General features: G+C 44.9%; 1 protein-coding gene across 8 annotated transcripts in view; it reads left to right on the top strand.

The window, feature by feature from the left end:
• Positions 1–19187, top strand: part of Rbfox2 (RNA binding fox-1 homolog 2) — a 240760-nt gene extending 221573 nt beyond the window's left edge. For 5 of the 8 annotated variants that reach the window (XM_052160903.1, XM_052160901.1, XM_052160902.1 and 2 more), the window contains 4 exons: positions 3340–3379; positions 12072–12160; positions 12570–12642; positions 14006–19187. In XM_052160903.1, the coding sequence (XP_052016863.1) occupies positions 3340–3379; positions 12072–12160; positions 12570–12642; positions 14006–14050 (247 nt within the window). In that variant the 3' untranslated portion in view covers positions 14051–19187. Of the gene's footprint in view, positions 1–3339; positions 3380–8055; positions 8088–12071; positions 12161–12569; positions 12643–14005 lie in introns of all 8 variants that reach the window. The other 3 variants (XM_052160907.1, XM_052160906.1, XM_052160905.1) reach the window with 1 other exon arrangement.
• The last annotated feature ends 5597 nt before the right edge of the window (positions 19188–24784 follow it).

The raw sequence follows: 24784 nt of genomic DNA, 5'->3' as shown, positions 1-24784 counted from the left end.
GAATTTTGACCAAGGGTCATCATTATATAAACACTCATTTTGGCCACTTTAAGCCTTCGTGATGACAGCTTAAGACAGTGGCCAGAGCCGTCTTGTGTTTGCTAGCAGTGTGTTGGCATGGAGTTCACTCAGCAGCGCACGAGTGTGGATTAACACTACTACAGAGAACTGAGGAGGGAGCTGGAGATCATAGTGCCAGACTGTGCTCTGCTCACCTGTCTCACCTCCCATGCTGGGCAGAGGCTAGCACATGCGCCCACCCCGTGATTCACTCACTGCCTGGGTAGTGAGCAGCAAAGCTAGTTACCCACAATGGATTTGCTTTCTTTGTAGGAAACAGATTAAAAGAGGTGAATTCAAAGACACAACAAGTCCAATTGAATCAAGGAAGAGAGGGAGAAGTAGGATCCAGCTGCAGCTGGCTTCTGAGGTGGCAGCAGCTGACCAGCTGCACACCCCTCGCCTTCAGTTTGGAGCAGAGGGTGTCTCAAGCAGTGGAAAGATTCCATAGCAACAAACAAATCCTTTGTTTTTGAATGGGGAGAAGGAGGGAAGATGGCAGATTGGCTTTTAGTTGTTTACCTGTGTCAGCCTGACGTATGTTTTTATATGAAATGAACTTCTCTAAGTCAGTTGTACCAAGAACTTTCTCAGGAGTTGACATTTCTCTTCTTCATCTTTTCTCTGCCTTTAACAGGTGGTTTTTTTTTTTTTGTTGTTGTTGTTGTTGGTTTTTGTTTTTGTTTTTTCTGTATTATGAAGAAATATAAATAGCTGCAGAAAAGCCAATTAGTTACTTTTTAGTTAAAACCTAACAGAAGAGAGGGTATCCCTTTCTGATAGCAAAATTGGCTTCACCAGGAGGTATACTAATTTAACATTCATTCATTCATAGACCAATGGACATACCGTTAGGAGTCCTCCATGCTACAGAATTAAAGCATTTTTATTAGACAAGGCAAGTATGCATGCTGAAGTGGGCAGACTCCAAGACACTGCAAGGGAACTGCTTCAGAAAATAACTTTCATTTGCAATTTATAGATAATTAAATCCCATGCATTCCATCATCTCCATCTTCTGCCATGACTTGCTTTTAATTTTATCCTTTTTTTTTGTCTCAACTTGACCTTTGACCTTCAACCTCTGACATCTCTTTTTAAAAAAAAAAATAAAAGATACAGCTTTGTTTCATTAAGAAATATTTGAAACATGAAAGTGAATCTTTTATAAGCTTAGCACACTAGGAAAATTGAGGTATCGCCCATTTCCACCCAAAAGCATTGACTGTCACATATGCAGGGAGAGAGTGCACAGAGACACATGGAACTTTCTATTTTGTAATTTCCTGAGCTACTTCATAACCCATACTAAGTCTGTGTCAGATATAGATATATATAGATACATATATCTATCTATATATATGTATATATATTTGCTTAAACGTATCTTTTATGACTGATCATATCAGTACACCGAATGGTAATTTCCTGTGTATTCTTTTTTTTTATTAACTAAACCACCTGTTTACATGGAAGATGGCAAGGACTAAGTGCAGTATTTCCTGGGGAATGGCCTAGGGTTGCTCTCCTGTGAGCCTCTGTGCTCTCATGGCATTGGCTACAGGGATTATCAGCTTCTTGTAGAATCCAGTGAATATTCACAATAAGTGGTTTGTCTTAGAATAAAATATATCCGTGTTTCTAATGGCAGCAGTCTTTGTAGAAGGGATATGTTGTAGTCTATGCTGTGCCCCACACTGACACTGATGAATATTAACTCCCCTCAGCCTCTGTGCTCCCCATTCTTCAGCCTTCAGCTACACAAGTCTTTTAGGAGAGTGCAGTGGAAAGACAGATTCATCCCAATATCAGACTTTAAGTACATGGAGACTAACACCAGTAAAGCCTCCCTACAGACACTAGAAGATCATCTGCTTTTCCAGCTACACAAAAACAGAAGTGTAGTGTTAGGTGCATCGTAAGGTGTGACCTTGCAACTTTTAGATATAAGACTTAGCGACCCTACTTGTTAGCCCATTCATTATAATGAATAAAAAAAGAAATTATCCATTTTACTTAGCTAATAAGCCAAAACAGATTTTTAGAAATATATAAAACAGCAAAGTCTTGACTTGACATGTGAAGAAAGTTAGTCTTTTCTCTCTACCACTGTTAATGTCCTTCGTTACCAAAATAATACTTAGGGGAAATTATACATACACACACACACACACACACACACAAGAGCACTTCATAAGGCTGGAGAAAAGTCAACGTTTTACGAATAATAGTATACTACTACTCCAGATTTTTGTTTAAAAAACTAATAGTGCCTGCTTGGCACTGCCCATTCCCAGACAGGAGAGTGAGCCATGCCATCTGCTTCTTCGGGTTCACCATCAGGAACAGGCCTAGTCATAACCAAAGCTCCAGTCACCAATTGTATATGTCAGAATTCTTTGAATGTTCTGTTAGTTAGGCAAGTACCCTTAAAATCTTCCAGTTGCTCCTTCCCACTCTGCCACTCTGGATTATATTGTTACTATCTGGGATCCCACTGCACCTTTCAATTCTTGGACCAATCACCTTTAACCTTGAGCTCATTACCTCTGCTTGTGAAAGCAATGCATTGTGGGTATTTTTGGTTGTTTTGTTCTTTTGGTTTTTTTTAATTACATTTCTCTGTTTACTTTGGTCAGAATTGATTGACTTGTTTTTCCAAGGTGTTGCATTGGTTCTTAAAAATGCTGAATAATAATACTTTGCATGCTTGTGTGATCAGCCAAATCTTATCGCATGTCTAATGTGCAGGGTAAAAAGCAGGTGATGTATGGATAACAGGAAAATCTATACTTTGAAAAAATGAAAATAACTACCAAGCATCATTTGAAACACACTTAACATATAGCTCCTGTCTTACTGGAATTCACCTTGTTCACTCTCCTCCTGAAGTTAAGCCCTCACCATCCCTACCCTTTGTACGCTGTTAAAGAATAGCAAATGTTTAAAAGAACTCTAGATGCTAAAGGTGGTCTGTGTAACCCAGCAGATCTCAGGCAGCTACATGCGGCCCTGCAGGAGCGTGACTTCTGTCACTAGTCTGCATTATCTAGGGTCCAGGTGCTTCATCTAGTTTTGCAGACCCGTAGCTCTCCTCACACGCGTCCTGGAGCCATGGAACACTCACATGTCTGTCACCAGCTTGCTGCGGCCCCATGTCCAGGTCACATTCATACATCACCTGCCTGTGTAGCGCATGTGCATGCTGCCGTCCTCAATAACCGGAATGTGTTTCTGTTCTTTTGTTTTTTGTTTTTGTTTTTGTGTGGATTTCTGCAGTGTGGTTTACCAGGACGGATTTTACGGTGCTGACCTCTATGTAAGTACACATACTGGGGCCTTTTTGACCCCATCCCCTGACAAGCCAGCCTTTTTTTTTCTGTTTCTTTAGTTTGTTTTGGTTTTATTTTTATTTTTTGTTTCCTTTTTTAAAAATATAGTTTAATTTTTGTTTTCCTTTTTCCTTGTGGATATATATATATATATATTTATATATTTTAAGAATGCAAGCATGCTTCTCTGCCCCTGCGCTTGCCCCTGGGTGCAAAACTATAAGTCTTTGGGTCTTGTGATGGTGGCTGGGGTCAGTCTGCTGGACATAGTCTTCCCCTTCCCTGTGCCCACCCAAAAACGCTCTAGGTATCTCTTACCTTGTGAGATGATCAGCAGGTTTAAAGTCGTATTATTGTCGCATCATTTGCATACATAAATGACAGGACTAGCTTACCTGACACCAGCTCTTTCCTGTCTCTGCTTTTCTCTCCATCCCACACCCTCTTTAAAGTATTAGGGCTTTGTTTTATGTAATGCCAGGAAGCTTTCTGAACTGTGTGCTCTCTTGACTTTACATGACGTGAAGAATATAAATTTGTAAAAGTGATGTCAGCAACTGGTATCTTAGTATAGTAGTTATAGAGAAATATACAGTATTTGAGGATCACAGATACTCAGTTTCAGTCTACCTGGAAGTCCACAGTCCGTCTCTTTCTTAGGAGTCAAGCCAGGGAAACTGGGGGGTGTAAGTAGCAGCCTAGACTCTGATGTTCAGTTATCATGAAGATTTGCCAATTCCAACAGGCACATTGATATTTAACCCATCGTCCTTCTAGCTGGAGTAGTTCAATGTTCCATGGTTTATTGGTCACATACCTGCTTCAAAGGAATCTAGCTGACATGAAAAAAGCTTTTGAGTTTTAAGGACTATCATTAGGTGCCTTCCAAATGGCCTTTTTCTGAATGTCAGCATAGTCAACTGACCCAAATCATTAAAACAATTCTGTAAAGAAGACTTAGCAGTAGGAAGTTACTCTGAGGTAGGTCAGTATGTCCAGGAAGCGCTTTCTCTGCCCTCTTCACCGTCAAGAGTCTGTTGTGCCTTGCTTCCTCAACAGTATGGTGTCAGGCCACTCAGACACTGAGGCCGCTTTCTCAGGCCTGGTGAGTCTAGCCGAGCTATCTAGAGTAGGCCTTCAGAGTATAAAGGAACCTTAAGTGGGGGCCATCGGCCCATCCCTTACACTGTGACTACTAGAATTTCATAAATAGTTTACACAGCAAGCATGAAGACCCCCCCTAGCCCATGTCTCATTACCTTTCTTTGTACTTTAATTAAAATCTAACTCTTGCTCACCACATTTTTAAGAAGTAACTTTTCCTCCTGTGTTCACAGTTGAGGACTGGACAAATCTGGCTTACTGTACAGCACATTATACATTTCTGAATGTACATATTTACATATGATGTTCTCTATAGTCTCATGAAACTCACTTTCATATTATTTATGTTTTTGGAATCTACTGTAGTTGAGTTATTTCCCCAACTAAGGTTTGGGGTTTTTGTTTTGTTTCGTTTTGTTTTTGTTTTTGTTGTTGCTGCTGCTGCTGTTGTTTTATGTAATATCTTCCCTTTTTTTTTTAAGCATATCCTGCTTCTGTCCTGGATTTGCCTGCTTTTAAACCTTAAACCAACCGACTGAATGCTTGGCTGTGGCTCTCTTGTTTCCTTATTTTGCATTGTAACATCTTAATGATAATTTTTTTCCTGTACCTATCAAAAGGATTTTTTTGTTTTGTTTTTTAATCTAAATGGATAATCTATAGAATCTTAAACAAGTAATCCAAGGATTTGATCAAAACTCTCTTCCCAATGGCCCCTGCCAGCAAGAGCCCTGCTGCCTGTTCCCACCTCTCCCTCTCTCCCATCTGAAAGAGTTTTTGGGAGGACAAAAGCTGTCACTAGTGCTAAGATCATATCTGAGCCATCCGCTGAACACCAGGACTGCACTATAGTATCCTAGCTGGAGCTGTTAACCGGTGGTGCCATGCGAGGGAGCTGAGGAGGGTTCTTAAAAGCACACACAAGCTGACTTGTCCTGAGTTTGCTCTGCTTCTCTCTGTACATTTCCTAACTAGAAATCCATCACTGTACCTTTGCATCTAGTTTCCTCAGAAGTGTATACTGCAATAAGGTGAGTGCAGGATTTAGTGTTCAAAAACCACTCTGGCCCAGGCGGAGAGTAAGTAGAAGACACTCGGAGAGGGGCAGTGCAGGAGCTACTGAGCCTCACCACTGCTCTAGAGTGGTTCCTGAGAGCCATTTTGTTTTGTTTTCTTTCTTTCTTTCTTTCTTTCTTCCTTCCTTCCTTCCTTCCTTCCTTCCTTCCTTCCTTCCTTCCTTCCTTCCTTCCTTCTTTCTTATTGGAGACAAACTGTCCTGATCTAGCTCTCACATCCTCGATTTGTAAAGAGCCCTGCTCTTCCAGGATAGAGGTGTGTCCACTCGCCATCCCTGCTGCCTCCCTTTTTCCCATTAGAAAGGCTGTAGCTCACCCTAATTGATCTTCTAAGTGGGACAACAAATGCTCCTGACTCTCACCCTGTGAAAAGCATGCTTGCATCCAAAGGAAAGAAAAGGCTGGCGGCCCACGGTGGGCTCTTTGTATGATTGTTTTCCTTCCACAGCTGTGTTTTTGAACTGCTCTTCCTGTGTTCTGTTATAGAATAGTGTTACAGGAACCAATCATTAGCGCTAAAATACCTCAGGTAGGAGTGCCAGTGTGACCTGCCAATCAATCAGATTGTGGATTGCAGTGAAAAAATTGAATTATACTAACCATTCCAGCTCCACGTTAGAGATGGGAACAGAGGCTTTTTTGGACAATCAAGACTTGTGAGCGTGTGATCTAAGCCCTGCTCCCTCAGCAGTGCCCACATCACATCCACACATCATGGCACTTCCTTCAAAATGAGCTTTCCCATCCCCTCAGCACACACTGGCCACAGGCACATCACATGCACGATCCGCAATCCGACCACTGCTGCCTCTTTCAGCATGTCAGTCACAGTAGCCTATGCTATTTAAACTAATCTTTTATATTGGAGGCCTTAGCAGCTGAGAGTGCTAAAGGTCAAAGAGATGGCAAAAGGAAGCAGGCAGAAGTCTGCCTGCACGGGGCTTTAAATCCCATGTTTAGCTGCCTAGTGAAATCAGAGTCAGAAGCGGACTGTGCTACTGCAGAAGCGTGGAGTTGTTACAGGTTGCACATGCCTGGGCGAGTAGCTCCTGTGCCCTCTTTCCTTTTACCTGATATGATCAGAGTTTGGATAATAGCTTGTTAGAGAGTTTTCCCAATAGCTGGACACTCAGAGAAGAAAAATAGACCATAATTTAATAACCCAGTTACTTCATGTAACCCAGTGATATTGTAGAAATGAACTAATTTAGAGAAATGTGGAATACCAAAGTATTTGAAAGATTTAATTCATTAAACTTCATTTCTCATAAATCATATAAGTCAAAACTAATCAAGTTGGTCATAATAGTTTCTCTCCTTAACCCCAAATTTAAATGAGATGAGATGGAACTTAAATAACACTTTTGGAATATGTAGATATGTCCATTCAGAGCAGAAATTATGAATTTTGTATTCAAGCCTGTGCTGTGTCTACATGAGAACTGTCTCCTGTGGCTGAGATGCTTAACTGGCGTAGGGAAGAGGGCATTAGGATCATCCAGGCCAAATCCAGTGGTTCTAGAAGCCACACATTAGGCCCTTGCTAAGTAGAACAGATCTCTACTCCTCCATGGTGATGTTATTCATCACGCCTGCCAGCCCCCTGCACACACGCTGTACATGCACACACTTGCCTTGCTCTGTCCATCTGTACACTACATGGGATAACAAGCTTTCATTTGTCTTCTGGTCTTGAGCTACACACTTTCCTCCTCAGTGTCACATGTCATTGTCTTTCAGGTAGAAAGAAGGTGTCTTGACATCACATGCTCACCAAAGTCCTGTTTTAATGTAAACCTAAAACAAAAATACAATTAAATTAAAGGCAAGGTTAAAATCAAGACAAGATGAAAATCTTTAGGTGTTCAGGGAAGGGTCATGTGCAGGGGAGCGATGGTTAGAACTTCTGTTTTGTTTCAAGCACACCTGCAGAAATGCTACAGAAGAATCCCAGTGGTGCAGAGTTAATCCCATAAATCTGATTCAGGGAAGAAGAGTAGAAAACCTCAAAGAGTTGACACTGGGTATAAGAAGCAGGCTTTCCTTTCACACTTTGGAAAGTCATTAGCAAAGGAGCTTAAAGTAGCAGCATTTAGCTTTGAGAAGAAGTTGGAAGTGGGAGCAGAAATATGACAAATAATTGAGAAAACAAAATTCTCAAATACGGGAGAAACTTGGAAGAACACTAGATAAGAATCTGCAGTTGCTCCTGGAGAGCAAGCCTGGGGAGCTCTGTCGCCAGAGCCACGCAGGTTGAAAAGGGGGCTCAGACCACCAAAAGGGGAGTGAGTACTAGGCATTACTTAGAAAGAAGGTTACAAAGAAAATTAACTGCTTTTCAAGGGGCATGTGTGGATTTGAGGCAGGCTTAGCTGTGCTAGACTTAGGTAGTTGAGTCCAGAAGCCGTGTGTGTGCCCCCTGCACTCTGTGTGCTGTGGCCATGCTAATCCCCATTTTTTGTTTTATTTCAAATCACACACAGATAGAATCTGCAAACTGCTTCAGATCAAACAGGTCTGATTGTGTGTAAATACATATGTCCTTTTTAATTTTTATTAATGGTTGCTTCAGTTTTGCATCAGTGCATGGTTAAAAGCAATACACATCAGCTATTCATGACTTCATATCTCCAAATGAATTATTTCTCCTCTTTTTTTGTTTGTTTGTTTGTGCAGTCAGCTGAAGAAATGTTAACATCTCACTCTAAATCTCTCAGTGGAGTCTCTGTTCCCTTCTCTGATATAACAGATGGGTTACTGCTTGTTATAATTATTAACATTGTGGTATGGGCCAGGGCTTGGGTGGGCAAGATTTACTCCTCCTTCGGGCTGGGGAGGGGCCAGTTGTTAGGGTATGGAATGTTAACTCAAGTGGTGACTGACTGTTTCCGTAATACCAGGTCGTTGTGGCTGCACGCTCTAGTAATTGAGGCTGTGTACTTCACCGAGCTTGTGGTAGAACCTAGGGCAAACCGCTGTCCCAAGAGAATGCTGGGATAGATAGAGTTAGCCAGTGCCGGTCTGGACGTGGTGGTTTTGCTGTTGTTTTAGCTCCGGGTGTCGGCATGCTCAGTTTTAATGTGATTAATATTAATGTGGTGCCACCCCCCACCCCACCCCCACGCCTGAGCCCTCTTCTCCTTACTCCCACCTTGTTCTTTTTGAAAATTTTAAGAAACAGTAATGAAAATCTTGGTGTTTCAAACTGCACTTTGCTCTCATGTTCTATATATAAGTGCCTTCAAATTTACTCATTAAAGTTAAGTAGGGGGGATGGGGGCATCTTAGCCCAGAATCTTTGTACACTGTAAAACCTAGAATGCAATTATGTCAATTGTTATAGATTTTGTCCTGAGTTTTATGTAAGGTTCTGTAGAATACCCAATTTCAGCAAAAGCAGAAAGACTGGAGTAAGATATATCTGAGAGGAATCACTTCTTGGTACACGGTGCACTTTTCCTTAGACATGGGTGAATTACCAGGTTGCTTTGGTAAAGTATTACCCTTCCAGCCCACATGTAGTCCTCCTTTAAATGACTTCTGTTAAAAGACCTCTGCTGATCAAAAGCATTAATGTTGTTTTCCTTGTTGCCAGTACTCTCCCAAGCCCATCAGTGTCAATAAAATATTTCATCCTGTCCTATACTTGAAGCACAGAGAGCTTCATCAGTCAGACCCCAAAGTCAGAGCCTGCTCATGAAAGCAAATTACTAAAGATGGAGAAGGCCCATTTCCTTCCTGGCAGGAAGGACCTAAGCCACTAAGGGAACCATTGCTGTCCGTTGCCTTACTTAGGAGCCCTTCCTCCCAGTTAGCAGCAACAACTCAGAGCTTCGATTGGAAACAGTATGCAGCAGCCCCCACTCGCTCTTCAAGTTCCCAGGGAGCAGTCCTGAATCTGAACCATCAGCAAGAACCTGCACCCTGCTCCAGTCTGTAAACGCTGTACCCAGCTAAGCATAGATCAACCTGTAGTTGCTTTCACTATCTTAGAGTTCTAAAATTGTAATGATTATCTTAATGTTTGAAGGAATGCTGAAGAGAAAGCGCATAGTACCAAAGTACCTTTGTTACAAAGACATTTCACTAAAGATTCAGCTTCCATTCTGAAAAAATGGAAGGAACCATGTCTAATAGATGAACAGCTGAGCCTTTGTGGTCCAGACAAAGACTGAACTATAGGATGAGCTTTTTGTTCTCTAACCAATGCTTTTATCACCCTGTGTCCTCTGAGGCTTAAGCTTAGACTGAGGTAAAGATGGACTGGAGCCTGGAGCTGGCCCTGTGGAGCCAGTTGTGAGGCATCGAGGGGACAGACCAGCCTGCCCTTGCAGTAGATATGGCTGAAAGTCACAAGGATGCTTCCTGCCTCACTCCACTTTGGCCATGTCATTGCAGGGTCTGATAATAGTAACTCGAGACTGTCTTTTATAGGCACCTGTAGAAAGGGTGACAGCAAAGGAATATTGCATAGCAGCTAAGAGCCAGTGCACTTTAAACATGTATTTGAAGTTGCTGACTGACTTCTTACAGCATAGACTGGAAGAGCTCCTCATAGTGCTGGTGCTTTACTAGAGAAAGCTTACAAGTTCAGAAAATCATTTTCCACAATGAAAGTTATCAAGAATCAAGCCGCCAGGCAGTGGTGGCATATGCCTGTAATCCCAGCACTCTGGGAGGCAGAGACAGGTGGATTTCTGAATCTGAGGCCAATTTGGTCTACAGAGTGAGTTCCAGGGCAGCCAGAGCTACACAGAGAAACCCTGTCTTGAAAAAATCAAATTAAAAAAAAAAAAAGAATCAAGCCACCCAGAGCTGGTAGGCAAGGATCCCATTAGAAAATACTTCTTAGCCAGGTGTGTGATGGCACATACCTTTAATCCCAGCACTCAGGAGGAAGAGGCAGGTGATTCTGTAAGTTCAAAGTCAGCCTGGTCTACATAGCAAGTTTCCAGACAGCCTAGAGTGGCTCTGTCTCTAGGTTAGAGATATCATATCCAAATCTGTATGCCCATGCATGTACACACACAAACACATCTTTTCAACCCTAAAAAATGGCCCCAAAACCCAGAAATGTGGAATATCTCTTGCAAAGTTAGCAAAAACCTGAGCATTCAAAGGGAAAAAGAATGGGATACTTCAGCTGCCATGAGATATGGGGCTTCTACAGGGGTAAACACTGTTTATCTGTCGTTCTGCCTGAACTAACCAAGTCAGTTGGACCAACTGAATAGATATTTTTGACACCCAAAGGACAGCAATAAAAATGTGTAACTGCCCAGGTGGTAGTGGCACATACCTTTAATCCCAGCACTCAGGAGGCAGAGGCATGTGGATCTCTTGAGTTCAAGGGCAGCCTGGTCTACAGAGTACAGAGTAAGTTCCGGGACAGGCAGAGCTACACAGAAAAACCCTGTCTTGGGTTTTTTGGAGATTTTTGCTTGGTTGGTTGGTTGGTTGGTTTTGTTTTCAAGTATCTCTGAATTAGATTTAGATAAAGTAGGTGGGTTTTAGAAGGATACAGTGAGGCCTTACCACTTGTATCAGCCTGTTTTACTGTCCTCGAGCCTTTCCAGAAGGGACATCTCTGTTCATACACACATCGATTGCCTTTGTTTAGTTCATCAAAATGCAGGTGGAGTAGCAGGCCGCGATGGTTCTGTGTTCCTCATGACGTCTCAAAAAGATATATAATCAATCCACTGGGGGAAAAAGCTCCCAAAGCCTGCTCTGAGAAAAAGAAGCAGCTGAGGCTTCTCTGCCCTCTTCAGAGCTAGTCAGACACTCCTAAGCCACTTGCATTCTGATTCCCCCAAGTCTGGAATGTAGGCTAGAGTTGAGGTTTTCCTGGGGAGAACTAGGGTTAAGTGTTTATCTTTTAAGGCCACAATCTCTGTCTCCGCCACTCTGACAAGCAGGTGGTGGACTTATTGGTTCACAGACAGTTCTCTGGTGTCTGGACTGCTTGACTCTTCGTTCTCAGTGTTGCTCTTGACAGACATGCTCTGCTAGATGGATCCAAGCTCTGGGTTAGATCTTCCTGTGACCTGCTGCATTCTCTTAGTGACAAACCAGTCCCAGTACAGAGAGTCTGATATTGACACTGATAGGGGTAGTAGATTTTAGTTCTTTTAACTGTTATACACATGTTGACCCAATTCTCCTAACATTTCATGAATATTTTCCATGTCAAGAGTTCCAAAAAACACTGTGAAGTAAGATCCAAAATCATATCTATATTTCTTAAAATTACTAGGTAGTACCTGTGTACTTAATTTTTCTTACTGTCACAAATTGGAAAACAAATTTCTACATTGGCTAAAGCTTGATTTCCTACCATAGGAGGAGCATGCAAACTGGTGCAGTTTGAAACATCTCTTTCCATGTGTGTCTGTGTTTGTATCTGTCCTTGTGTCTACATGTGTGTGTCTGTATTGGGGGGAGGGGTATCTGTCTCAGGGAGAGGTAGCTGTAAAGTCAGTTCTCTTCTCTCCTGTAGGGTGGATATGCAGCCTACAGATATGCACAGCCTGCTACTGCAACCGCAGCCACAGCTGCTGCAGCCGCTGCAGCCGCTTACAGCGACGGGTATGTACAGAGCCAGAGCAAGCAGGCCTGAGCACCGTGCTCTCTGCAGCACCCCTCTCCCCCTCACCATTTCCAGAATTGCCCTGAGTCCTTGGGGTCCTGCCATCCTGGCTCTCTCTGGAGCCTGTTCTTCAAGGCTTCTGCCACACAGCACCCAAGCCTAGCCTCTTCTTGGACTTGCTCTCTTGTTCTGTCTCTTCTTTGGCTGTTATTACAGTTGGTTCTTCCCATTTGACCCCTTCTTTGCCATTGTATTAGTAGTCAGGATTTCCCAGTTACTGCACTCAGGAACAAAGATAGGAAGGCTTCTTCTATCTGCCATTTTCCATACTAATCATCCAGGTCTGCAGCATAGGGCCTTCAGTCTCAGTCTCAACTGCTTCTGTCTGACTGTGCTTCTCCTTTCTAGTTACGGCAGGGTGTACACAGCTGACCCCTACCATGCCCTCGCCCCTGCCGCCAGCTATGGAGTTGGCGCTGTGGTAAGTTTATATGCCTTTTTTCTTAAGCCATGTTACTCTTCTACATGCAAATTTTAAAAGGTCTGGGATGCATTGTAATTTCATCCATTGCCAAAGTGTGGGAAGCCATATGAGACCCTGGGGATTTACATCACTTGCTTTACCTGTATATCTGGAAAGGCAGTAGGAAGGAAGGGTTGATGGTGACACTCTTCCCAAGTAATGGCATCATTTAGGAGGGAACAAAGGGAATGGGTTCCTCTACCAGGTGCATACCAGTAGCATAGTGTTCTTGATAGATAGTGCCAAAGGCTTGGGAATGTTAAGGTATCCAGGTCTCCCAGCAAGCTCTTGGTGTACTCAGTTTTTAATTGCTGATGCGTAACAATGTGTCTACTGCCCTACTGCCTTCTGGTATATAGCACTGGGACTCCAGTGTTGTGAACACTGCAGAGGCAGCTTCTAGTAGCAGCTGTAGGGAAGTACAGAAGTGTATAGAGCGAGTCTAGGATAATCCATAGAACTGGTGTTCTCTCTGTAGCCTTCTTGGATTTGGCTTAGATGCCTTTACTGCTGACTACTGCTCATACTTGCAAGGGCAGGCTACTCCATAGTGATGCTAAATGAAAAATCCCATACACTGAGAAAATTCCCAGGAAGGTTCACGTGAAAAGAAATAAGATGCCAGAGAAAGTCAGTTGATCAAGGGAAGGAAATAAGCCAAGTAGCGAGCACATACATGCCTCAGATTCAGCCACAGCACGGGGGCAGTAATCTTTACTGAACACATGTAAGTCCGTTCCCCTTGTTAGCCTCCACAAGTACAGAGTGGCAGTGCCTGCAGAGCACTAAGCTTTCTGTGAGTCTTTCCTGTTGCTGTGCAGATGAGTCTAGTTAAGTGCAAACACTAAACCTTTCTAACAAGAGACTAGACTTGCTGCAGTTTGGGCATCCGTGGGCATTTCTTGAATCAGCACCCCATGGATACAGAGAAACAATTGTATTTTATAGATTATAGAGGAAATCTGTTTCATTGATTGAAAAATTAGCTTGGGTTTAAAAGTGGCATCATTCTGAACACAGGATGTGACCACCTCTGCCAAGAAGTAGTCAGAGGTAGCACACTGTGACGGTCATGTGTTTGAAGGGAGCTCAGCAATCCCGTTTCAACCAGGACTGTAGCAGCATTACAAAGATAGATAGGTATGTAGAAACCATATCAAGCCCACCTTCTGTGCCTAGTCATAGAATTGTGAAGTCAGCCATTACCATGTTTCCACTGCTTGGTTGCCGGGAGAGAGAGAGGCGCTCTCTCCAGACATGTTGCTTCATTCCCAATGCTTTTCTCATCCTTTCAATATTCTTATGTCTCTACTTACTGCAGGCGAGTTTGTACCGAGGTGGCTACAGCCGATTTGCCCCCTACTGAAGTGACGTGAGACCCCTGCAAATGGGACAGCCCCCAGTTCATGAGGCCTGGCTATTGCAATATTTACTAGTAGAGGACTCTATAGCAAGATGAAGAGGAAAACAAACAAAAAAGAGAGAATACTTTTTTATACCTCACTATGTTCTTTGAATATGTATTTTTCCTTTAAATTTCTGCCTTTGATTCTTTTGTTCCAAAGATTGTGCTTTTTTTTTGTTTTGTTTTGGTTTTTTTGTTTTTGAATTTTTGTTTTTGTTTGGAGGGGGTTAGTTTTTTAGGGTTTTTGTTTTGTTTTTTGTTTGGGGATTTTTTTGTTGTTTTTATTTTTGCTTTTTTAAAACTGTGGTTTAAAAAAAAAAAGATAGTGCATTTCCACGTCTGTATGTCCACGCTTAGCTTATTCTGTCGGTCACAGAGGAGGCAGTTGAGGAGGAAGGAGCTGATACGTATATTTGATCAGAAGCCAGCAGACAGAATTACCAAAGTGGATCTGGTGCTGATGATTGGGGGGACATGCAGAGTGGAGACCAGCTCTGCAGCAGTGTGCCCATCTGGCCTGTCTTTGGCTGAAGGCTCTGACTGGCTGTGGCTGGAATCCACATGCCTTTAGGTAGGAGTTTGTGCTTGCAAAGCAGGAAAATTTAAAAGATGCTTTCTCTCCTCTTCCTCCTGCCTCTGTGTTCTCTTTACAATCATATACAGGCACAGCCTGAGAGTGTTGGTTTTTGGAATTACAGTGCTGGTATTTTCAAGCACTCTCTCAGACTGTGGATAAGAAACACCTCAGTATAACAGTGATCTTGGAGTGAGCTCCAGAATAGGAAAACACTTGTTTCTTTTCTTTTCAGAAACCTCAGCATTCCTGCTGGGCTGCTGCCCCTTTAATTGAGCCACTGTGCAACTCCTCTGTTCTTTTATTAACATGCTACTCCCATGTCCTCAAGATTCAGGAATTTGGGATCCAGGAACCGAAGAATGAATAGTCAGTGGCCAGATTTCCCCCAGGTATCTGGGCACAGTATGAGGATTAAAAGTACAGATTGTTCAGAGCCATTAAAGAGTGTAGAAGAGACAAGGGGGATGTTCAATCTGATATCCCTTCGTCGTCTTGCAGCACCGAGTCAGCACAGAGTAAGAAAGGCATCAGAAAGCCTCTGCTGGGGCAGGATAAGGAACAAGCCCCTAGGCTGGCTGTCCCTACAGTGTGCTGGTGAGGACCAGTAAGGGCAGGCAGAGGCAGTTTGTCCTCACTCCAAAGCCATAGGAATTTCCATCTTCCAGAGCCTCTGTGAGTCTCCAGTCCTTGTGGCCACTGCACCCAGCTTCACAGTGTCCTCCAGAGCCACAGCCAAGCACCTGGACCCTCGGGAAACATTAAGAAGACAGGCCATGGACTTTAAGCCTGCCTTGGAAGGAGGATGTAAAATGGCGAGGGTCCTCCTGCAAGGGCCATGGTGGTGAAACCTGGCTTCAGATTTGTTTTCAAAGGACTTCTTTCTCCCCCAGTTCTGAGATTTGTGTGAAAGGCAAGGGTCCCACAGAGGCTCCAAATGAAGGCATTAGGAAATGGGAATGCCAACTGGCTCCCTGGTCAGTTCATCTGAGGGATCGCTGCTAAAGGAGGAGGTCAGAGACATGAGCTTTGGTTTGGTTGGATCTGTTTTAGGGTTATTTTATTGGGGTTTGGTTCTTGTGTTGTTATTGTTGTTGCTGTTGTTGTTGCCTCTGCCTCTACACATTTTTGACTGATAAATGATTCATGTCCCTGAATTAAAGTGGCTGACATTTGACCGCATCAAGCATCCTTTTGTAAGCAGAGAAGGCCTTGGCGTGCAGTTGGCACATACCATCTTGCCCTCAGATCCTATCTCCCATGGTATCTGACATGGGAGACAACATGGAAGCCAGAGACCTCAGTGTAGTCATTGGTTCTGGGGCCACATGTGGAATAGGAGACAAGACTGCCTGCCTGCTGGCCACTTATAGAGTCCCTTCCCCTGAGCCAAAGTTTGGTTTGTTGTTGCTGTGGTGACAGTTTTCATTGTATGTGCATAAATATTTTAGTAAGGGGAAGGGATGGGATGGGGCCTTTTGAAGTTCTAGAGAATGGAGGCAGAGGGGTTTTTCTTTCTCTTGTTTCTTTTTGAGGAAATTTACTGGCTAAAGAAACAGACATTTTGGGTCTTTTGTTTAACAAGGACCATTCTCACAAAAAGGCAAGCCCCTTCACCTGGTGAAGACTAGGCCAGTCCCTTGACAGTTGTATCCGAAAGGGAGAAAGAATTGAAGAAGGCTTCTTTTTTCCTAGACAGGAATAAAGGTGGCCACACAGGGTGAAAAGGACAGTCCCATGGCCTGTGCTAGAGAGGCCTGAGGGGCCTTTCTTCATGCACTTCAGTTCAGCTGGTTCTGGCTGAGGCCTCCAAGGCCAGTCTGTTTGCCAGTGCGTCTCTGCTGCACATACAAGGACACTCTGATGCCACTTCCTCGGGCTCTTTTCCAAGGAAGACTAGATGGAGTTGGCTTTTTATGCAACAGTCTGGATTTCGGGGTGAGCACTGAGAGCTGGCTCCCCCAAGTGTCTGGATTTCTCTGTAGTGGCCTCATGGTTGGCCCTCAAGGCCACTGTGCTGGCTTGTTGAACTGATTTAGGAAAGCAGGCTAGAGGAGACGGCATTTTGTGACTCTGTTAGAGGATTCTGAGTGATTTCAAAAAGATGGCTGATGCTGGAACGCAGTGTGAGAAGGGTGTTTTCGGTTTTGCAGGCCTGGGCTCTCTATGCTGAGAATCTAGAAGCTGGGCTCCTTTAAGGAGACTTGTAGTGAAAACATTTGTCTGGCTGTTCCTCTTTCAACCCGGAGAGCTGCCTTAGGTCTTTTCTAGAATTTCTGTGTTACTTAGTTCAACCTCAGCCCAGAAAAGCACCATGCTACTTGTCATTTTAAGGCTCTCAGGTTTCCAGGAACCTCCGGCACCGTCACCCTGCAGCAGCCGCTGTCTGAACTGAGCCAACGTGTTTCTTTCCCTTGGAAACCACCTGGCACTCGGCTCTTAGTTTAAGGAGAGCTTGTGGCTTTTCCTCAAACATGGACTCCTCAGGGGCTGAACTGCTTAGTTTCGGCTGTGGTTTCTTAGAGGCACAGCCGGAAGGCCCATGACCACCTCCATCCTGTACCTAGTCATGTAGCTTCCAGACACCATAAGGTGAGCAGGATGTGAGGCTGTGCAAGAGAGCATAGGGTGCCCCTCCCTGTGCCAGGCGAACAAGGGCAGTCTGGGACACGGGGGTGCCAGGAAGGGTGGGAAGCTGCCTGGTGAACCTTCTCCTTCGGCCCAGTCAGTTCTCCACTACTCAAAACTCTAGCATGGCAACGTTTGCAAAATTGCAGACTTTTCCCCCGGATGTTAGGAGGAAAGGGACTTTGGGGGGTGGGGAAGGGGTCGTGGTGTTTTAAAGCATAAGTTACCTGTTTGCACTGTTTTCAGATAGGAAACAATAGTGGGCACGGTGAACATCTAATGTAAACGTGTGTTTTATTTTGTCATGCTCTTGAGAATGTCTGATCATTTGTAGTATACACCAGTGACACTTGATTCTCTGTTGCATAAACACTATATTTTTGGAAATGTTGCTGTCCGGAAGCCTCTTCCCACCTTTCCCTCTCCTGTGTACCTCCTTTCTCCTTGTTTCCTCATCAGCCAGGCAGTTGCCATCCCTGGGCTAGAGCGGGAAACAGGACCCCATCCCAAGCAGGCTCTGGGTGTCCTAAGCCAGCATGTGCCCTCTAGGTTACTGAGTGCAGGACAGTCCCTTGGCAACTTTCCTTTGAAAGGCTCACCAACTACCATAGGTTGCCAGACTCTTCAGCGAGGCGATAGAAGTGAGCCAGGGGGCACGGGTCCCTGAAGTATTGTGGTTGGCTGTGGAAGCCATGTTCTTATGCAAGTTACCGAAACTGTAGCCAGTTACAGTGTACTCAGGAAAACACAGTAGATGAGTTCAGCCATGGTGGTGCTGGCTGGCAGGGATTGGTAACTGAGAACTGCCCATCAGCCAAAACTCAACCTTGCCTTGACAGAGACCTCCCACCTAGGGGGCAGCCCTCTGTACATGCCAGTGCTGGGGCGGGGGGGGGGGGGGGGGGGGGGGCTGCATTCACCCTGGCAGGCAAAAAGGGAACAGCAATGCTCTTTCCTTCCTCCCTCTTCCGGTTACCAATGCCAGATTCCCAGGGGCACGTGAGTTTTTGAGTTTTTCAGAAAATGCTTTTGGTTTGTTTTTTCTGGGGACCGATATGCTTTAATCGCTATCTGTCCCCATCAGGACTCTTAGCTTAGCTGTTTTCTTATATTTTCTGTTCACAGTATTTTTTGTGTGCGTGCTTGTTGGGCAGCTCTTTTTGGCTGCATTATATATCGAGTGATGAGCTGATCCTTTTCCCTAAGAGACATGACTTTTCCCTATGTCAGCATTCAGCTTGTGAATAGCTAGAGCCCCCTGGGGCTGACAGGTGTGAGCTTGAGCTGCAGAATGAACTGAGGCTCTCAGTTTTTGAGTCTCTATCTTTTCAAGGCTCAAAGTTACCACAGAACCTCGCTCTTCTCCACACCCCTGTGGCAGGGAGTGACCTGTCTAACACATGTGGTTTCCTCATGGCAGGACAGGTACCACTGGGACGGACATGGGGGCATATGCGGATGCTTGGATGCTTGTCCAATTGACCACCCAGCTGTGTCTCCTTCCCTCCCATCTTCTCCCAGAATCACCTCCTAGGGCACCCGAGCTGCTTACCCAGGGTCCTGTTTCCCTGCTAACTCCAGAGAAGCACCCAGGGCTTTGTGACAGTCTCTAACTCCCTCCCTCCCTCTTCCTCCTCCTTAAGAATCATATTGTATAGTAGCTTTCAGACCATACAGTATTCATTGGGTTACTCCTATTATCAAGTAGCTGGAATTGTGAAGGTTGGAGTAGTTAGGTCTTTAGCTTTTATTCATTATTTTTTGTATTACTCTCCATGTGTATAAATTATTGATCATGTTGCTGGCTTTTATAAACTCTTAGCAAAGGAGGGGCTCTGCCTCAGCCTTTGCAAATGGTAATGAAGCACTGTTTTTAAATAAAAGAGAGAAACACCACCTCTGGCGGCGTTTGGATCCTTCTTTCTTGCCTGAATTCCAGGCTCTAACCTGGAAAGAGGAAGAGAAACCATAGCACTTCTTCCCAAAAGGCTTCTGAGTGGCCAGGAGCTAGGAGGGAGGCAACTCCTCCTGCCGCCCACTGTCAAGGCCTCCAGCACTATTTGCCAGCTCCACTGACCCACTGAACACTCCTGAGGTAAGTGCCTGCTTCTCTGGCTTCTGTTGCCTGTCTCCTGTTCCCTATCACTGTGGAGAATGCCTCTGCTGTTAGACCGGCCTTCAGCCCTCCCTCTCTGGTGGTTTCTCTGCCAGTATCTCAGATACCTAAGGTTTCCCCAGTCACTGCTCCTGAGTCATGGGAGCATGGAGATTCTCTCATAGACTCCTGAGTGGATTTCTGTTCCCCGATGTGCAAACCTTGGCTTTTTCCTTTTCCTTTCCTGCCCTAATGGTCTTCGGCTCTCTGGTGAGGAACCGCACACATACCTAACCATCCAGTTTTATCAGCTAGGGCTCATGTCTCCTTCCTCTCTTGCCTTTTCCTGACCAGGGTCTTCAATCTTGAAATGTTTAATTTTTTTTCCCCCACTAAAATCCCAAGCTCTCTTCTCCATGGCAACCTGGACAAAGCTGCTACCCACTGCCTCTACTTGCCCTTCAATCTCCTGCCACCTGGCCCTCCAGATGAGGAAGCAGCCCCTTGAGGCACAAGCCACAGGTCAGTCCCAGGTACACCCACAGTGACCTCTGGCCTCTCAGCTGCTGCTGCGGGCCCTGGAATGGGCAGATTCACTAAACACAGAGCAGCAACGCATGCATGAAGAGCTTGGGGCTCAATGGACTGTCCCCTGAGCTGATGTTCTTACCACCCACACTGCCACTAAAGGCTTTTGACCCGGACCCAGGCTGTGTACGTTTGTGGCACAGTGACAGAATAGTGTGTTCACTTCAAAGGAGACAGAAACTGAGCCTGACCATGTCTCCTCACTAAACACTGAAGCTAAAGCATGGAGTGAGGATCTGGTCCAAAGCCACATGAGAAGAGGCAGAGCAGAGACCAGGCCCGGGCAGCCCAGCTATCTGCCTCGTGTATTTCTGGCCCTACGTGCATCTCAAAATGTCACTAAATCCAACAGCAGTCTCTACTTATGAACTGGATAGATTACAGTGGAAGCATACTTCTCACCATTAGGGAGGAGCACAGCAAGTTGCCAGGAGGTCTGTGTGGTAAAAAGGTGGTAGGTGGCTCTCTGGAGCTTGATACTGGACATGAGAATTTCAACATCAAAAATGGGGGGAGGGGCATTTCTGCCACAGCAGTTCCCTGGGGCTGTGAACTGAGCGGTAAGTGGTGACTGGTAACTAAAGCCCTTATTAATATGGAGGCCAAAGGACGTGGTACACTAGAAAGTGGCATAAACCTGGCCAGGAGTGATGGCGAACACCACTAATCATAGCTATCAAGAGGCAGAAGCAGGTGGATCTCTGAGTTCAAGACCAGCCTAGTCTACAGAGTGAGACTTCATTTTTCTCCCTGATCCATACCTGTTCTAACGGCATCACTCATAAACCCTCCATCCCTATCTCCTCTCCCCTGCATCTCCCGTGGGGAAGGCATCACCAGACGGTCTGAGCTCTGAGTTGCTGTCCTCTGGGCCCTGGCTAAGCTCTGCTCCAGCTTGGTCATGGTCCAAGCGCCCTTCTGGGAAGACCTAACCACCCATCTGCACAGTCCCTTCCCAGCAGTGCCCTCTCACCCTACCTGGTTCACTTTCACTGAAGGTGTATGACATCTGTCCATCTGGCTGTGAGAAAAGGGCATCTGCTGGCTTTCCTGGCTCTCGCAGCCAGTCTTCCAGGCTTCCCCTGCATTCTTCTAAAAACACGACCATGCTTGCAACTCCTTGAGGATATATTTTCCAGTCTACCGTCTAAACTAGTGCAACTCTCCAGCCCCCTTCCCTGAACTTCTACTGCGCTCATACCAGGGTCAGCACTCAAGTATGCAAACGACTCACACAGATAAGGCAGCAGTTAGTGAGCTGTGTTCCTTAGTAAGGAGGTCAAAATGCAAGTGGGCGGATCCCCAGCTGGAGCGCTGGCCCAGGGGTTATGAATACTGAAAATTCGGTTCCTGGCACCCACAACGGAGCAACTCACTTCTAATTCCAACTCCAGGGTATCTGACACCTTCTTCTGGCTTCCTGCATGTACACCCACATAAATAAAAAGTCTCTAAAATGTATCCCTATGCATGCCCAACTTTCAAACTGGTTATCCGAAGTGCTGAAAGTCCATGCCCTCAGGGAGAGGGGTAAAACGCCTCTATGGGTCACCATTCCTGGAGGCCTAAGATCCAGAGAAATTTTGCCTTTCATGCATGAAGGCATACAAACGCCTTTTTAAAAAAAATAAAATAAAATAAAAACAGGGTTTCACTATGTAGGCCTGGCTGGCCTGGAATTCACTGTATAGACTAGGTGGGCCTTGAACTCAGAAAGTCACCTGGCAAAGGCATTTTTCCCACCAATTCATATTACCAAGTTTGTATCTTTGCACCTCAAAGCCAAGTTTCCAAAGTTGCAGAAGACAGATCACTCTACAAGACTAATATATGTCTAGTGTTGGAAGTTTTTGAAGAGAAAAAAAGGTAAATCTTAAACTCGGCATAAAATGGTACATCATGGGGGCTGCGTCATGACAATTACACCCAAGTCCGTGAGAGTCGGCTGGCTTCTTGCACACGTCAGTTATATTTTTGAAGTTTTGACTCATGGTGAATGTTTCTCACTAATAAGACATGGCTGTCATTAGAGCAAGCATTGATATTCATTGTCCTCGGGGCTCTGATGATCCCGTGTTGACTGACAGCAATGGTCTCTAGTAAATGTTTCTCCCACACCAAGTTTCTCCTGCTTTTGTCATACAGTGTCACAGTCTTGCACACTCACTGGTACGGACCAGACAATGCTGTTGAACCCACAACATCCCCACTCTCAGTGGCCTTCCCACACACTCACTCTATCACCCACCAAGCATGATGTGTGCCCAGTTACTTTAAAATAAGCCGGTGAGTTCACTGGAGCCGGAGGAGTGCCAAACAGGTGAGTATGAGTGGTTTGGGGGGACAGGGTCTCTCTCTGCCTTGGCTAGTCTGAAACTTACATAGACCAAGCTGGCTTGGAACTCAGAGAGCGATCTGCCTGCCCCTGCCGCTGGGGTGCTAGGACAGTGATGAGTCTTTAAGCTGAAGCTGCGCCCTTGCTGCGTAGGGCACAGCAGCGGTTTTCCATCCATCCAAAGTTTCAGCGGAAGTGGCTGTCATCTCCTTGAAATTCACTTAGCATCCTTGACCTCACTCATCCCAAATCCAACATTATGGTTTGGGAATCAAAATCTGTAATTTCCCATAGTCCAAGTCTAAACAGCAGAGTACGGTATGTCACTTCATGTCATGGTATGTGAGTACATGGGAAAGCTCTCCAGAGTTGGAATCTTAGGGATAGGAAATCTATTTGATTAAAAAAATAATAATAATAACAGCATATCTAAGTTATTTTATATTGCCATGACCAAGGCAAGTTGATTTGTTATTGTTGTTTGAGACTCATGGTTGCAGAGGGTCCATAGAATGGTTGCAGGCTGGTGGATGGCAATGGGACACTAGCTAAGAGCTTATGTCTGATCCACAAACACTAGGCAGAGAGACACCGGGAATGATGTGGGCTTTGAAGCCTCAAAGCCCATCCCCAGTGGCACATGTCTTCCGACAAGGCCACACACCACACCTCCTACTCTTTCCCAAACAGTTTCAGCTAGTCTAACAAAGTTTCCAAACATGATCCTGTGGAAGTCATTCTTTTTTTTTTTTTTTTTTTTTTTTTTTTTTTTTTTTTTTTGGTTTTTTCCATACAGGGTTTCTCTTTGTAGCCCTGGCTGTCCTGGAGCTCACTCTGTAGACCAGGCTGGCCTTGAACTCAGAAATCCACCTGCCTCTGCCTCCCAGAGTGCTGGGATTACAGGCGTGCGCCACCACGGCCTGGCTGTGGAAGTCATTCTTAATCAAACCACCACCAACAGTTTAGAAATGCTAACCATTACAGAACGAAGCCTGTGCCAGCTTTTCTGTGTTACCCTGAGTTGTAAGTACAGATCAGTCTTAAACAGGCAGGCCCCTGCCCAAGGGTCATTTCTTCTATCTTGTAATCTGTTCTGTCTGTCCTGACTTGCACACACACACACACACACACACACACACACACACACACCCCAATTTCACAACTTACTGTCTTAATAAGCCACTGAGTCGCATGTGGATGTGAGGCCAACAGTAATGGAGTATTTAAGTGGAACCACTTCCCACTCAAGCCAGTGACAATGTAGACTCAGTCTCAGTTTGGCCAACAATATAACAGGACTTTCTTAGACCTACCAGCAGTATAAGTAAGGACGCAGATGCTTACCAGCATTTTAAAGCTTAGGCCTTAGCTGGTCAGTCTTCCCAACTACTCTGTCCTGACTAATCCTGGGCTGTGTCCCACCATGTGGCCAGCTCCACCTCTCTGCTCCACTCTGGTCCATTCATCAACCTCCATGTCTACTAGTGAATCTCACCTCTCAGTTCTCCCAGAGTCTCTCTCTCTGCCTGAAAGTCTGTCTTCAAGTTCCTAAGCCAGCAGCTCTTTATTAAAGCCTATCAGATACAATTCTGGATAGCCTTAGACAGGCTAGAAAGGAACAAGTTATTTACAAAGTATGAGACCAGTGATGGGCTACAGAAATAACAATACCAAGATATGGCTACTCCCTGGTGCAGAATTAGCAATTAGGTATACAGAAACGCATCTTAACGCAATGTATCCTAACACAGCAGGATCCTTGATGAAAGGTACAAGGACAGTGGGATGACAAGGTGGGTAGAGGAGTGCCAGGTGGTGGAATTTTTCTGGGTTTTTTTTTTTTCATTGCAATTATAAATGTACTATGGGGTCAGGTGCAACTTGGGGAACGCATCCCTTATTTACCCAGCAAAAATTTGTTTAGGTCTTTTTGTTTGTTTGTTTGTTTGTTTTGACTTGGTTTTCTATGATATGATCTCACTGTATAATCTCCACTAGCCTCAAAGTCATGGAAATCCTCCTGCCTCGGGCTACTGAGTGCTGAAATGACAGGTGACTCACCTGTCTGTTTTAATGACCAAAATGTATTAATTTTTGCTGAGACAGAATCTCCAACAGGGACAGCTTAAAGAAAGAGACTTTGATTTAAGCTCTTGGTTCCAGGCAGCAATCCATTGCTGCAGTAAGACGTGACAGCTGGGGCAGCTTCTGAGAGTGGAGGCTTGGGATGACCACACTGTAGCAAATGAGAAGTAGAGACAAGCTAGGAATGGTAGCCTACACCTTTAATCCCAGCACTGGGGCAACCCAAATTGGAGGACAGCCAGGGAGGGCTACACAGAAAGACCCTGTCCTGGGGGAAGGGGGATAGAAACAGGTGACACCTTTGAGGCCCTCTTCTCAAAGGCTCCCTAGTTTCCCAGAACAGCATAGTTAGCCGGGCACCAAGTGTTCAAACAGGAATCCATAGGACAC

The sequence above is a fragment of the Apodemus sylvaticus genome, chromosome 17 (assembly GCF_947179515.1).
Source record: "Apodemus sylvaticus chromosome 17, mApoSyl1.1, whole genome shotgun sequence".
NCBI classification, from domain to species: Eukaryota; Metazoa; Chordata; class Mammalia; order Rodentia; family Muridae; genus Apodemus; species Apodemus sylvaticus.
The sequence above is the reverse complement of the archived record's forward strand: the minus strand, read 5'-3'. Positions and strand labels throughout refer to the sequence as shown.